The sequence below is a fragment of the Antedon mediterranea genome, chromosome 2, assembly GCF_964355755.1.
Source record: "Antedon mediterranea chromosome 2, ecAntMedi1.1, whole genome shotgun sequence".
Lineage (NCBI taxonomy): Eukaryota > Metazoa > Echinodermata > Crinoidea > Comatulida > Antedonidae > Antedon > Antedon mediterranea.
In genome coordinates, this window is record NC_092671.1 from 20,855,974 (window position 1) to 20,872,690 (window position 16,717).

The window sequence follows — 16,717 nt, forward strand, 5'->3', positions numbered from 1 at the left end:
GGCAAGATCCTTTAATAATAACAGGATATTTGTTCTTTTTTGGTCTAATAATTTAAGGGCAAACGACTATTTTTGTCACACGATAGACATTAGCCATGGCCTACATCTATGTCATTAAATTCAAAGGAAGCGAAAGGTTTTGTGTTGCTTATATTTTACCGTAATACTTACCTTTATTGGTCAAATGATTTGTTTTATTGCACAATAACTATGTAATTATGCGTTTATTGATATTGTGTAATAAAATAAAATGATCAGTATTACATTCCTTTTCCAAAGATACCATGGATGACCAAGTTTAGTGTGGAACATCGGCCATTTTGAAATACAAAATAGCAGCTGAAGGAGTGGTCGAAAAAAAATGGCACCTAACTTTTTTGGATTCAGCATCTCAAGAATAACAAAATTAGCTAAAAAAAAAATCTATTTAGGCACAAATATCAAGCAAGACATAACAATCCATACTACAGTATTACCAAAAAAAACCAAAAAACTGTAGGCCTACTTTAATGTTTCACATTCTTTGAATGGAAACGATATTTTCATTAAACTGAAACTTTTTTTTCAACTCGGCAGTTTGCCAATATAATTAATAATAATAAATTATTTGTACAGATTTACAATTGAGGATTGGCTGTAAACAAAAATAGATAGCTAGCTTTAGTTGCATAACATTTGTACAATAGTGATCTGTGGAGCACGATGTCATTGAGATCAACCAATCAGAAAGAAGACGTGCCTTTACTGACAAAAGGATCACACTAAAAGGTCAAGAGAAGTAGGTCAACCATTCTTATACAAGATTTATATCACATAATTTCTTCAATAGAGGTCACGCTCTTCAAAATAATGTAAACACAAAAATACACTTACAGTACTGTACTATTGTATTCACTTCCTTTTAGAAAGACAGAAACACTTAAAAACATTATTTTTAACTATATACAAAATGTTAAGTTGTCAACGTACCATAAACTTAAGGTCTGTGTTTAAAATCCAAATAAATCTAGATATATCTGGATTTTCATCAATAGGCTCAGCAACCCAACCGCCTGGTCCATTTTCTCCACTGAAAAATAAAACAGCACTTCAAATATTATTGACCTATTAGATTTAAAATATAGTGTTTGACTGGGACAACGTGTAACAAACAGTAACAGTTTACATAGCATCTCACAACTTACGGATATGATATCCGCCGTCTTTGCGGATACAATGTATGGTTATGAAACTCATCTTGTCAGCAAGAGGTCGCAGGTTCCAATCCTATCAAAGGCATTTTTTCACATGATCAATATAATTTAAGGGACTATATCGCAAAACCATGTTCATTAAATTTATTTTATAACTTCACAGTGTTAACAGCATTTTGGTTATAATTATATATGTTAATAGGCATACTATTTAGTACACTATACTAAACGTTCCTTTCAAAAAGTAAGTCTATATTGATTGATACTTTTATGTATTATTAGGTGATCATTTAGAATAAAATGATCACTTATTGTTTAGAAATAAGAATTAACCTTTCACCAAGTGTCAATACAAAATTACTTTTACTTTTTAACCTATTAGTATTAATCGTTGAAATTCATAAAACCGTGCGTAAATTATGTTGCGCAACTCTGACGTTATAAAATATTATTGAAAGTTTTTGAGATATGCGAGCTACAAAAAAGGAAAGAAGAACTAGATATGAACTCGTCACTTTGACGAGTTAGTTATCCGCACTACAAACACCACATACACGCTATAAATATATGTAATGCTGTTCACAAAAAAAGATTATACCATTATTACCTGAAGAATATGTTGTTACTGCAGAATTCTGTCTATTTTGTGTCATATAGTATATACAGCATACACAGTATATACTGTATACATACTACATAAAGTGTAGCGTAGGTGAAATTACGGGACCCGCCTTTTATTCCAATTTTTACCATAATGACGTGAGCAACACGAAGATAGCAATTTTGGAAGAAAATAGTCTGAGCAACAACATATTAACACGTTGAAGAGATTCGAATACGTATAATGTAAATGCGCGATCTTTTAAATGTGATGAACTTTGATGCAAAAGATGAAAACAACTTTTTTTATTCAACTGGCTATATGATGACACCACAACATCCGATTGGCACAATTTGTACATGAATTTGTATCTACAATTTAATATCTTCCAGAACACGTTTTAATCATGAGTATCACTTTTTATTCTAAAGAGCTATAATAGATGGAAATTTACTGTAAAGATGAAAATAGGTGACCCATGTTATTCAAATATTTTGACATGATATTTGTAACTCATGCAAAAGATAATTGATTGACCTAGGCAATAATAAAATCTGGGGGGAAATGGAATATGAATGAGCGAGATGCGCTATTTAAATGTGATGAGCTATAACGAAAGAGACAAAAATCATATATCTTATATTCGGGTGGCCATACGATGACATCGTAACATCCGATAGGTAAAAAATCTGCATGAATTCATATCTTATCTTCTTGCATAATAAGTCAATTGGGGTTCACTGTTGACCATGAGGAGCTATAATAGATTCAAAATAGGCATAATTTTGACAATAATTTGTAACTTTTTCAACGTGTTCATATGACATCATTTTAATTTGAAATGATGGTAATCATTTTTAAAATCACTAGGAAAGGCTGGAAAATCATATTTCAACAGAAAAAAACATTCATACTAAATGTACGCATAACATTTTTCGCGCGCGTGCGAATTTTGACATGTGTAAAATGTCATAAATTGAGCAAGTTGATTACAAATTAATTTGGCGCATTTTGAAATTTTAAATACGGTTGTACGCATAACTTCTTGTAAAACATGCCATTTTTAGTGGACAAAAAGTTGACCCTTCATATGAATTAAACTAATTTTACCAAGTGTCAATGAAAAATAACATTTGATTGCTAATCTATGATCGATTATAAAAATGTTCATAAAATCGAGTCATGTTGCGCAACTCTGACGTCATTCAAAAATAGGACGTGCACAACTTCACGTAAATGTCACATGTTGACAAAGTTATGAATTGTTATGTTTACAAGTTTTTGAGATATGCGAGACACAAAAATGGAGGAGAAAAAAAATCACTTTGACGAGTTAGTCTGCATGTCATACGCTGGAATATTGCACACAGAAAAGATTATGGCATTATGACCTGAACTGAAGAATGTGATATGTTGTTAGTGCTGAATTCTGTCTATTTTTTGTCATATACTATATACAATATACACAGTATAATCTGTATACATATTACATACAGTGTAGAAGAGGTGAAATTTCAGGACCTGCCATTTATTCCTATTTTTAACATGGTGACGCTTTCAAAATGAAACATGAAGATAGCAATTTCGGAAAGAAATTATCTCGGCAACAAAATATTAACGTGTAGAAGAAATTTGACGTAAAAGATGAAAATACAACTTTTTTTTTTATTAAACTGGCCATATGATGTCACAACATCTGATTGGCAAAAGGTTCACATGAATTCGTATCTTCAAACCAATAGCTTCCAGAAAACGTTTTAACAATGATTATCATTCTGACGAGCTATATAACAGATTGAAATTTACTGTAACAATGAAAATAAGTGACCCACGTTATTTAAATTATGATTAACTCGCGCTAAAAGTTTCCCCTTTATATGATTAAATTTTCACAAAGTTTCATAAACAAATAATTTTTGGTTTTCAATCTATAATCATTCATTGAAATTCATAAAATCGCGCGTAAGTCATGTTGCGCAACTCGGAAGTCTTAAAACAATAATTGCTTCACAACTTCACATAAATGTACATATTTGAGAGATACGCAAGCCACAAAAAAATTACAGAAAGAATACTAGATTTGAACTCGTCACTTTGACGAGTTTGGGTTATCCGCGGCTGGGTTAACGCAACATGCACATATGTTAAACTATATGAACATCGAAAATTATTATGCCATCCTATGACATGAATTAAATCTGTTTACAGTGCTGAATTGTACCTATTTTGTGTTACAGTATACACTGTATGTTATATAAAGTGTATGCATAGATGAAATTACGAGACCTATCTTTTAAATCCAATTATTAACGCGATGACATCATCAAACTGAAATATTAAGATAACTATTTTAGAAGATAATTATTAAAATAATTCCATTAATGAAAATTTGAAGAAATGCGATGCCCTCTCTTTTAAATATAATCTTTATTTGATATTACTGTAGCAGCAGTGAGTAACGCTATTTTAACGTTTAAAAGAATACATAATGATGACGTGTCAGACGTAAATCTGGCGACATAACGTAACATTGTATTAGTTTAGTCTTTAATTTATTTATTTTAGGTAGCCTCTTGGTATACACTAACTCATTGATGTCAAAAAGGACCCTAAGCAAAGGGAAATTGAAATAAAGGGAAATTGAAATAAAGAAACATTGAAGTTACCATTATAGTATTGAGTTTGATGTACGACGTGACATTTATAGAGGCTCGCCCGAGAGAAAGCATATAGAGGGAGAAGCTAGCGTCATCTACTTACGTGGATCACCGAATGTGAAGATTTTCGAACTTTGTTGGACATTAAGTTGTCCGTACAGACTGTTCGTGAACTTAATTTATGTTCATGTTTTACATGATTTTTATGTTTATCTAAGCATTTATTTGTATATTAGTAATTCATAATCTTGAAATGTCTTTCAATCCAGAACAATTTATCGGCGAGGGATTAGATTGGGAAAAGTTTAATGCTTTCAAGAAGCCAGATCTAATGGTACGTACTATCTTGATATTTGACCATACCTGTAAAACATTCTATGAGAAAGCAGGCAATTAAGAATAACAGACCGGGCGCCCAGAGAATTTATTCATGTGAAAAGCCACAAAGGTTTGATGGGCTGATTATGTAGATATATGGCTAAGATTCAATAATCAATATTGCTGCCGGATCATATCCTGTAAATCTGCCCCGGGGACACCAAATAGGAGGGGTAAAAAAGGGATTCAATCATGTGAAAAGCCACACGGATAAAAGTTGTTGGACATTGTCCGCATATATGTATAGAATGTTAAAACAGCAATAACAGCAACTTTATCCTGTAAGTTGCCGGAGACAGTAGCCCCAAGTGATCACTAAAAATTGGTTTTATTCATGTGAAGAGCCACACAGCTAATTCCTTTTGCATTGTAACTGTTACACATTGGGATGCAAAAAAATACCATTGACAGCAACTTTATCCTGTATGTTGCCCCAAACAGTAGCCCAAAAATGCATGTTGGGCCATACAAGATTTAATCATGCGAATAGCCACACGGCTAATTTCTTTTGCATTGTAACTGTTACACATTAGGATGCACAAAAATACCATTGACAGCAACTTTACCCTGTAAGTTTCTCCAGACAGTAGACCAAAAATGCCTGTTGGGCCATACAAGATTTAATCATGCGAAGAGCCACACAGCTAATTTCTTTTGTATTGTAACTGTTACACATTGGGATGCACAAAAATACCATTGACAGCAACTTTACCCTGTAAGTTTCTCCAGACAGAAACAATATGCCGTGTGGGTCTTTAAGTTATATATAAATAAATATTATAAGTTTGAGTTATTAAATCTTAGGGGTCAGAATCTGAATTTTCACATGAATAAATTCCCGGTCTATAGCTTGATTGATTTTCTAGTTAATGACGACAGTGTCGAAGAAAGTATTTGTTGAAAAAAATTAAAAGCACGGGTGAATATGTTGAGCAAGAGAGCGAACTAAACAAAACTAAAGGAATGCAACTTAAATTGGAATATTAAATGAAGGAGATTGATAAGAAGTTAGAGTATGATAGAATGGAATTTGAGAAATGCAGAATTATGAAGGCGACCGAGTTAGAAGAGAAAAAGTTAAAAATGATTGCATCAGTAAATGAATCACAATTTGAAGTTAGTAAATGCAAAAGTACAGCAAAGGTTCCAAAATGGCCTCCCTTTTATGAGAATAAGGATGATATTGATTCCTACATTAGCTGGTTTGAACGCTATGCGAAAACATAAAAATGGCCATAAGAAGAATGGACCACTAATTTAAGAGCGCTCTAAACTGGTGGTGCGCTTGAGGTATATTCGAGACTACCAAATACAGATGCAGAAAATTATCTAGTCCTAAAAAGTGCGTATGCGATATCAAGCGATATGATTTCAACATTGAGAGGTTCCGTTAAAAACTTATATCGAGTACCCCTAATCCTGGTGAGGCTGGAAACCAATATGTGACTAGGTTAAAACATTACCTTCGCCGATGGATAGAGTAAGATTGCATTAGCTACAAAAAGTTAGACCAGTCAACCTAACCTTCTAACCAACCACTTTTCAGGCTGCTGCTCTAGCCAGCTACGTCCCATGAGGACTACTCATTCAGAAGCTAAAGAAAGCAGCAGTTATAGTATCTAAGGCCGACAGTTTTGCGACTTTGTAAACTCGACTATTATTTATAGATTCCAGCTGCTGGACCCAAGAAAGAGAGTCTATGAGGGCTCACGGTTGAACGATTTTCGATTCTCGCCCTTTGATTGGTTGACGCGAATCAACAGACTGTTGTTGAAGAATTCACTTGTACTGCTGTGAAGTCACGTTGTCTAGAGGGTATTCAGTTGCATGCCTATACAGGTTGAGATCACACACACAGCACATTCAAAACTGAACATTTTTAAATGGGCATGTGATTCATATTTAAAGAACTATCTTGATTTGTATGTATTTTTGCGATTAAAGGACATCTTTTTAATAATTAATCATAATATATCTGAAGAAAGAACAATGATGTCGAGCGGCGTTTTTTGTAAGAAATATTTCTTGTTTATAATAGCCAATCAGAACAACGTTCTAAATACCAACCTACATTCAATAATAGGCCACCATCATTTTTATGTAATGTAACATGTTTTGAATGTTATCAGACAGGTCACATAGTCAAAGATTGTCTCAAGAAGAAATGTAGAGCATGTGGTAAGATGGGTCACTTAGCCAAGGACTGTAGAACACATAGGCTGGGTACGGTACTGTGCAAGAGGCGCCCTAGGACGGGGTAGGATATCGGATGTCTCATGATTATGGTACCATAGATTGAATTAATGCAGGGTAACTTTGGGCAGTTACAAAAGATTAGCATGGCTTAAATTCTATTAATGATGGATGCCTGTACTAAAGGGGGTGATTGGTTCAACTATTGTTTTAGGTAAAACCACCCACCCACAAAGTATTACAACATTTTTTTTGGCCATGTACTGTCGTTCATGCAAAACTTGCAAAAGATCATTAGATACTCTGTGGATGCATTGTTCAGCCTCCTTCCAGGAGAAACAGGCTTTACGATCGACAATACAACAAAACAACTTTGTACAAGCCTTGGAATTTTAAGATAAACCCACAGAGGTCGAAGGGCAGGGAAGCGTGTCTATAAGAAAAGTAGACACCTGTCTACATATAGGCTTACGTCACTGTCTAAGCCGGCTGACACGTCCATTTCAGTATGTCTATTGAACGCCAGGTCAATACGGAATAAAACTAGTGAGTTGTACGATTTCATTGAGGAACATAACTATGATGTCATAAGTAGTTACTGAAACCTGGCTTCATCAGGATGACAAAGTTTTTGAAACTGTCGTAACTCCAATTACTGACGACACTTTCATACATACCACTAGGGAAGGAAAGCGTGGCGATGGAGTTGGAATACTTTTTAAATCGTATCTTGAACTTGAGTTTGTTGAAAACTGCACCACTGCATATGAATGCTGTGAAGTGCTCTCCAAATCAGTTTACAGACCACCCTCATCTGACGTAAATGTTTTCATTGATGAGTTTTCAGCGTCGATTGACAGGTAGCTCCACGAAAGCCGACCTACAATCCATCTTGGTGATTTCAATGTTCACTGATTCTTAGAACAGTAAATCTCGTAAAGTTATTGACATTCTCAATGACTATCGGTCTGGGAATAATAATAATTTCTGATTGTAATACTCGCATATTTGATGTTAATAATTTTTGTTTTTTGTTTAGTGATCACTGTGTCGTTGAGTGTAAAGTTAATGTAGACCGAATTATCAAAGAAAAAAATGGTCCACCTGCACAGCGCATTAGGCGTCGTGACATTAGGTCCATTGATCAGTTACATTTCTGTGAACGAGTTAAGGATTTTGAAAATGTTATAGAACAAAACACATCGTTATTATCAGTTAGTCAGCTTAACTCATTAATTGATTTGTTTGCTCTGGAAAAAGAAATTCGTATCCGAGAAAGAAGTAAAAACAAACCTTACTATAACAACAATCTCAGAGCATGTAAACAATTATTACGCAAACTTGAACGTCAGTGGCGAAACAAAATCTATTTCTAACAAGGATAAGTTTGCTAATCAACAAAGAATGTTCAATGCTAAATTACGCAATGCTAAATCAAAATTCATCTCTTCTCAAATTGATAACTGTAATAGTGAAATTAAGAAATTATTTAATATTATTGATAAATTTTTTTAAGGTAGTACTAAACAAGTCTTTCCGAGTAATTCCAATATTTTCCATCTGGCCGAACAATTTTCTGATTTTTTCCATAAAAAGATTGGTACTATTCGCACTAATCTATCCCAAAACCACACTGACCATGCTATTGTTACTAACATAACTACTACTAACACTGTTACTCTCTGCTCACTTGACTGGGTTGACCCTATTCTGGTTGCTAAGCTAATTTCCTCCTCTTCTTCGATGTCTTGTTATTTTGACCCCATTCCCACTACACTTTTGAAGACTTTTGTAAAGAGGCTTTTGCCACCATACTTACTTCCCTTATTAATTTGTCCTTGTCCACTAGTATTTTTCCCAATCAGCTTAAATCGGCTGTCGTCATCCACATCTTGACCCGGAACAATTCCAAAACTTTAGACCTATCTCAAATTTACCTTTTCATGCCAAATTAATTGAGAAAGTTAGTTAGTTAGTTAATGTCACACCTTATTAATTTCAATTTGTTAGACCCATTCCAATCAGCATATAAAGCGAGTCACTGTACAGAAAACAGCTCTTCTTAAGATACTGAATGACATAACAGTTGCTATGGATAGTAGCAAGCAGTTGCCGTATTGCTTGACTTATCTGCAGCCTTTGATACAGTTGACTCCATAATCTACTTATTGTTATTGCCTTGAGAATTGCCTTAAAGACATCCATACTTGGCTTTCGACCAATCTCCTCAAATTAAATGATAATAAATCTAAATACATCATTTTCTGTACTAATCATATCCGTACTAAAATAGCACCCCATTCTATCACTATTGGCTTATCCCTCATACATCCTTCTTAATTAGTTACTATCTTCGTATAAAACTTGACGAATCTCTAAACATGCAAGCACTCATCAGTTACATAACTAATAATAATAACCTTCGCAATATTGCACAAATTCGATGCTTTCTTTCTATTCGCTCCACATTCTCTATCATTCATGGTTTTATCTCTTCTCGTCTTGATTATTGCAATTCTCTGTTCCATGCCCTTCCGAATTTTGAAATTAATTGTCTTCAACGACTACAAAACTTGGCTGCTCGAATCACTACCTTCACTAACCGTTGCTCTCACATTACACCTGTTCTTCGAGAACTTCACTGGCTCCCCATTGACAATTGGATCAAATTCAAAATCTTGCTCCTTACATTTAAAGCACTTCTTTTTAACCAACCTGCTTACATCCGTCAATTAACCACCATTTATATTCCTGGACAGACTCTTAGATCATCTGATGATTTCTTACTCTCTGTTCCACGCATAGCTACTAAAACCTTTGGCCATAGATAATTTTCTTTTGCATCACCCACACTCTGGAATTCACTCCCCGCAAAAATTAAACACTGCTCTTCTGTTGCCTTATTTTTAAAATTTCTCAAAACTTATTTTTTCCACCACTAACATGCATAGCACCATTGATTTTGTACTTCGGTCTTTGAATTGACGCTTTATAAATGTTTACGTGTTATCCAGAGGCAGTACCTCCTACCGAACGAGTTGCTGATACACTGGTAAAAGATTTCTCAAGTCTAGGAGTTCCTCGTGTAATGCTAACTGACCAGGGAGCTCAGTTTACCTCAGAGGTGATGGGCCAGGTAAGTAAACTTCTTTCAATTAAAAAAATAACCACTACTCCTTATCACCCATCTGCAAACGGACTCGTAGAAAAATACAACAGTACCATAAAACAAATGTTGAAACGAATATGTCAGGAAAGACCAGTGACTGGGATAGATAGCTAGAGCCGTTGGCGATAAGAGAAGCACCACAAGAAAGTTTAGGATGTACGTCTCCCCTTGAACTACCATACGGACGTAAGGTAATACAAATTTGGAATAAAATTGTCTGAGGAACAACATATTAACAGAGAAGAATATAGATGCGCGCTCTTTTAAATGTGATGATGCAAAATATGAATTAATGTCTAAAATTTAACAGCTTATTTAACCTCTAATGACCCCTAAATTATATGTTCCAAACCAGATTTTGGTAGATTTTGAAAATAAAGTGTCCTACTAGCTACTGAATCAGATAAAAAAGATTTAAAAATTATTCCAATTTGTTTTGGGTTACCCCCTTTATTTTCATAGATTGCCTGAACTAACACTAACAGCCAATCTGAAAAGTACAAAGTAATGCAAAATTAAAGCTAGATTTAATTCATCACTATGACGAATTATAGGTTATATGCATTTATTTAAATAAAAATAATTGTTGTTAAAATATATATTGTTAGATTGATTTTGTCAGAATCTTTAATTATTTATAATATGAAAGATAGGATCTTTCATACATACAATACAATAAGGAGAATGAGATTGTGGTGCCGCAACACAGTGCCACCAATAGATCTGTCAAACCAAATGCAGCAAACTCCCATGATGAATTGTCAATTGAATTGTCCAACCCCTTTGAAGGACTTGCCATAGAAGAGACTATATGTGAACATAACCCTGTAGTAAATACTAATACATCAGTTATTTCAGACATACACACCAAAGAATCAATTGAATGCAAAACTCTACTGATCAGTGATTCAATGCTAAAACATGTAAAGACCAATGGTCTCCTACAAACTAAAGTGAGGACCATGAGAGGAGCAACGATCAACAAAGTCTGCAATAGATTAAACGAAACAGATCTGAAGGTAAAAGATGCTATTATTCATGTTGGAACGAATGATAGAGCAGAAGATAACCGGAAATGTCTACATTTTAGCTGTGTGCCAACGCTTTGATGATTCAAAGGCTAACGAACAAGTGAAAATTGCCAATAAGATGCTAAAAACTGTCTACAAACAACAATTTATTGACCATGCAACGCACCTAAGTTCTCCAAGTAACTTCACAAAACATGGACTGCTCCTTAACATCAGGGGAACTACAGCACTACTTCGTAGTATTCATGCTGTTAAACCCATACTCAACTAGAAAGCAACTCCGAGAGTGCATACCTCCGCCTACTGTAAAATTCTCCTACATAAGATTTCTCCGGTAAAAAAAAAATATATATATATATTTGTGTGTGTCTTAGGCTAATTTCATTACAAGCATGTTGTCATATTAAATGTTGTGATTCTCTGTGTTTAGAGAAGGATGCTTTAGACCAGGTCCGCCTTATTATTAGCCAATCAAAATCGTATAATTTTTGGAGGGAAAATGTTATCCTCCTCTGAAGCCTAAAATTTGCATATCCAGTATAAAAGTAGAATGTAATAGATATTAGGAGAAGAGAGAATAAGATCAGAGTAGATAAACGGAAAGATGATAAAGAAAATATTAAGGCTTGACTGGTAGTGGTAGAAAGATGTATTAATAGAGTTACAAGGAATAAAAGTTCTAGTTGAGTTAAATATACTTTTTGTATGAGTATCATTAAGTGACAGTGTACGTCGCGTGGAGTTATATACGCCTGAGAAAGCTCGGAACCAACTAAAATAAATTCACTACACATGTGTATGCGAGTTTGGTGTAATGGTTATGTAACAAGCCTTTCAATTAACAATAGCTTCAGTTGACTATAACAATAGAACAGCAACGCGAAAATCAAACGAGTGAATTTGAAAAGAAATAGGTTTTTTAAACTACTCGCATCAAAAAACGTGCCCATTAAATCAAATTATGTTTTAAAATTACAAATCACAAATTATAACTCTTGCTTCTTGTTAAAAAATGAAGTTTTTTGGACAAGTAGTTCTCGAGAAAATGCAATTTCAGTTTACTTGTTAATTTAAGACTGCTCACCGGCTTTTTATAATTCTGTCCTATCTTTTAACACTAGCAGGTCTGAACATAATTTTTAAAAGTGGCCCAGAATTGGAACCGTGGTCCGGATTTTAACCAAAATTGGGCGGTGTCTTCCTTGCACCAGGTGACATGTCTGGTAGTAATTTGGAGTCATTCGAATCAAAACTGTGAGCGCTAGAGTGATGACAAACAAACAAACAAACAAACAGATCAACATACTTGGCCAATTTTCAATTTGGCCAAGTAACTAGCCTTCGCGCATAGCGCGATACTTGGCCAAATCAAAATTGGCCTCCTGACATTGACCCAATTTTCACCAAAAGTGTGTGTCTTATGCTGTGTGATTTAGGCTAATTTCACTACAATCATGTGGATACGAGTTTGGTGTACAGGTTATGTAACCAGCCTTTCAACGAACAATAGCTTCAGTCTGCTAACAATAGAACAGCAACGCGAAAAACACACGGGTGAATTTGAAAAGAAATAGGTTTTGTAAACTACTCGCATCAAAAAACCTGTACATTAAATCTAATTATGTTTTAAAATTACAAATCACAAATTATAACACTTGCCTCTTGTACAAAAATGACGTTTTTTGGAGAAGTAGTTCTGGAGAAAATGCAATTTTAGTTTACTTGTTAATTTAAGACTGCTCACCGGCCTTTGATAATTCTGGCCTTTCTTTTAACACTAGCAGGTCTGAAAGTAATTTTTAAAAGTGGTCCAGAATTGGGACCGTGGTCCGGATTTTAACCAAAATTGGGCAGTGTCGTCCTTGCACCAGGTGACATGTTTGGTAGAAATTTGGAGTCATTCGAACCAAGACTGTGAGCGCTAGAGTGATGACAAACAAACAAACAAACTAGCCTTTGCGCATAGCACGATACTTGGCCAAATCAAAATTGGCCTCCTGACATTGACCCAATTTGCACCAAAAGTGTGTGTCTTATGCTGTGTGATTTAGGCTAATTTCACTACAATCATGTGTATATGAGTTTGGTGTACAGGTTATGTAACCAGCCTTTCAACGAACAATAGCTTCAGTCGGCTAACAATAGAACAGCAACGCGAAAAACACACGGGTGAATTTGAAAAGAAATAGGTTTTGTAAACTACTCGCATCAAAAAACCTCTTTATTAAATCTAATTCAGTTTTAAAATTACAAATCACAAATTATAACTCTTGCCTCTTGTACAAAAATGAAGTTTTTTGGAGAAGTAGTTCCCGAGAAAATGCAATTTAAGTTTACTTGTTAATTTAAGACTGCTCACCGGCTTTTGATAATTCTGTCCTATCTTTTAACACTAACAGGTCTGAAAATAATTTTTAAAAGTGGTCCAGAATTGGGACCGTGGTCCGGATTTTAACCAAAATTGGGCAGTGTCGTCCTTGCACCAGGTGACATGTATGGTAGTAATTTGGAGTCATTCGAATCAAAACTGTGAGCGCTAGAGTGATGACAAACAAACAAACACACACACACACACACAAACCGCACCAATCAACATACTTGGCCAATTTTCAATTTGGCCAAGTAACAAACAAACACACACACAAACCAAACAGATCAACATACTTGGCCAATTTTCAATTTGGCCAAGTAACAAACACACACTACCGATTACATATACCTCCTTGGCGGAGGTAAATTATTCTAGGAGCAGTGTAAATCGAATGGGTCCTGCAGCTGCCACTAACGTATGTTACAACTACTGCAACGAACCTGGTCATGTCAGTCATGCCTGTCATCTTCAATTGGTAAATAACTTTCTGAGAAACTTACTATACCTCCTACTAACCTTAATAACATAAATAATGCTGTAAATCAGAATACTTTTAAATTTGATATAATTACACCAGAATATGTTTTTAATGAAATTAATAACATTTCTAACAATAAGGGCTCAGGTCTTGATGGTATAAATTGTAAACTAGATTTAATTCGTCACTATGACGAATTATAGGTTATATGCATTGATTTAAATAAAGATAATCGATTTTTAAAAGATATATTGATTGATTGATTTTCTCAGAATCTTTAATTATTTATAATATATGATAGGACCTTGCTAACGCGAACACCATAGCCGGTATCACAATCCGATCAAAGATCCATATGCGTATAATGTCATAAACCACATTTGTTGTTACATAATAATAAAGACATGAGTTAATTTTTATCTAGATTTCATTATAAATCATGTGTATAATCTATACACTAAGAAATAAATTTGAACAAACAATACGGATAATAAAAAAAAATCTTATTTCGTTTCCCAAGGTGAGACTCGATCTCGGTACCTTGAATGCCATAGACACGAGCACAGACCATTGAGCCATACACAACTGACTGAAGTTGTAGAAAGATTCCTCCGTGTATTTACTATGCAGTAACCACTTTGGTGCAAATAGATTATTACATACCGAAATGAATTATAATTTTTTACTATGATGACATCTTTAAAATGTAAACAAATGATGCCCTGTCAAACTATATACTTTTAACTTTAATATATGAACTTTTGAAGGAAGAAAGTTAATGTTAAGTTTGTTATTTTGGCCTAAGAAAATTTTATAATTTGTTTGATTGTCGAAATTAATTTTGTTAAATTTAATATGCCATTAATGATGACTTAATCAACTTTTGTTCTTCTAATTTCATAATAAATCATACATATGATACATACACTTCAAGAAAATGAAATAAAAAATAGGTGTTCCCCTGCATTCTGACGATATATATTAATTTTAAAATTTAGCATATTTTCACCATTTTGTTAACTTATACGTGCGTAGCCAGTCACTTTTGACGTGCTCGTATAATGCGTGCAAAAATCTGCCCACTCATGGCAATTTTTTAAACGCTTAAAATTGCAGTACTCTAATTTCAACGAAAATAAATGTTGACAATTTTGAACATTTTAAGCACGCGTACGCAAGCGTTATATGCGCTACGCACGTAATTGTATTGCCATATGATGAAATTTGACCTGAAATTTATGAGTAACAAATTTTGTTTAATTGTGATTCATGCTTGTGAAGATATGATTACAAACGTGATTTTCGTAAAATCGCGCGTAGACCGCGTAATTTTTGATTGCGCATTGTGAAAATATAACCACATCGATTCCTGGCCATAAGGAATATACTCTGAAAACTTGACTTAGCTAGATGAAACTGATGCCAAGATAATTCACGGACAAAATAGTGCTAAGGAAAGAATAAATAAATAAACAAAGATTCTGACAGAATCAAGAGGTTATATGCATTAATGCATATAACCTAATTATTAAAGTGTCCTGTTGTATGTGAAACTCTCACATATATATGTAATTGTTCTTTGTTCACCTCAACTTTTCGATCTGATTGGAAAATTGCAAAGGTTACCTCTATTTTTAAAGAAGGTGACAAATCTGATGTAAATAACTATCGCCCAATTTCTGTCTTAACAAGGATTAATATTTTAAACCCATCACAATCTGGTTTTAGAAAGAAACATTCCACAAATACAACACTTTAGATGTATCTGACTATATTCTAAATAATTATAATGATGGTAATGAACTGCTGTAATTTTTTTAGATTTTAAAAAAGCTTTTGATACTGTTATCACAAGTTACTTATTGCTAAATTTAAGGAAATTGGTATATATAATGATGCCCTAAATTGGTTTATTTCATATCTAAGTTATAGATCACAAGTTGTAAATGTAAATAGTTCAATTTCTGATTTAAGAGAAATTGACATTGGAATTCCACAGGGCTCTATTTTAGGTCCTTTGTTATTTATTATATATGTAAATTCTCTTCCTGATGCTGTTGATTGTAAATGTGTTATGTACGCTGATGATACCACTCTATTATGTAGCTCCTCAAATCCTGTAACTCTGCAAAACAATCTAAACTCAAATTGTTGTAAAATATCAAAATGGTTAGATAACAACAGATTGACTTTGAATGTTAAAAAAACTAAACTTATGGTATTAAAGAGTGGAATCATTTAAGTATTTAGGTGTTATATTTGATACTAAATTGACATGGAAGGATCAAATAAATAGTGTATCATCAAAAGTTTCTAAACAAATAGGGGTAATACGGTGTGTGAAATACTACTTGCCATCTCATACAACTATTATGCTGGCAAATTCTCTTGTAATGCCATTGTTTGACTATTGTAGTGCTGTATGGACTAATTGTACAAATCAAACTTTAAATACACTTCAAATATTATTAAATAGATTAGGTAGAGTTTTGTTATCCGCAGATATATATACACCAATAAATGATATTTTTAAAACACTTAATTGGGTTACACTAAATGAAAGATGGAGGAAACATCTACTATTTACAACTTTCAAATGCATTAATGGCCATTCACATCATATTTATCCTCAATGTTTAAGTTTAA

General features: G+C 33.8%; 1 protein-coding gene across 6 annotated transcripts in view; it reads right to left on the reverse strand.

Moving 5' to 3' along the window:
• LOC140040715 (stAR-related lipid transfer protein 3-like) overlaps nt 1-16,717 on the reverse strand; it is a 147,014-nt gene that overhangs the window by 51,012 nt on the left and 79,285 nt on the right. For all 6 annotated transcript variants that reach the window (XR_011842759.1, XR_011842760.1, XM_072086853.1 and 3 more), the window contains one exon: nt 970-1,069. Coding sequence is in view for 4 of the 6 variants with exons in the window: in XM_072086853.1 (XP_071942954.1) it covers nt 970-1,069 (100 nt within the window). In the remaining 2 variants the exon portion in view is untranslated. The remainder of the gene's footprint in view (nt 1-969; nt 1,070-16,717) is intronic.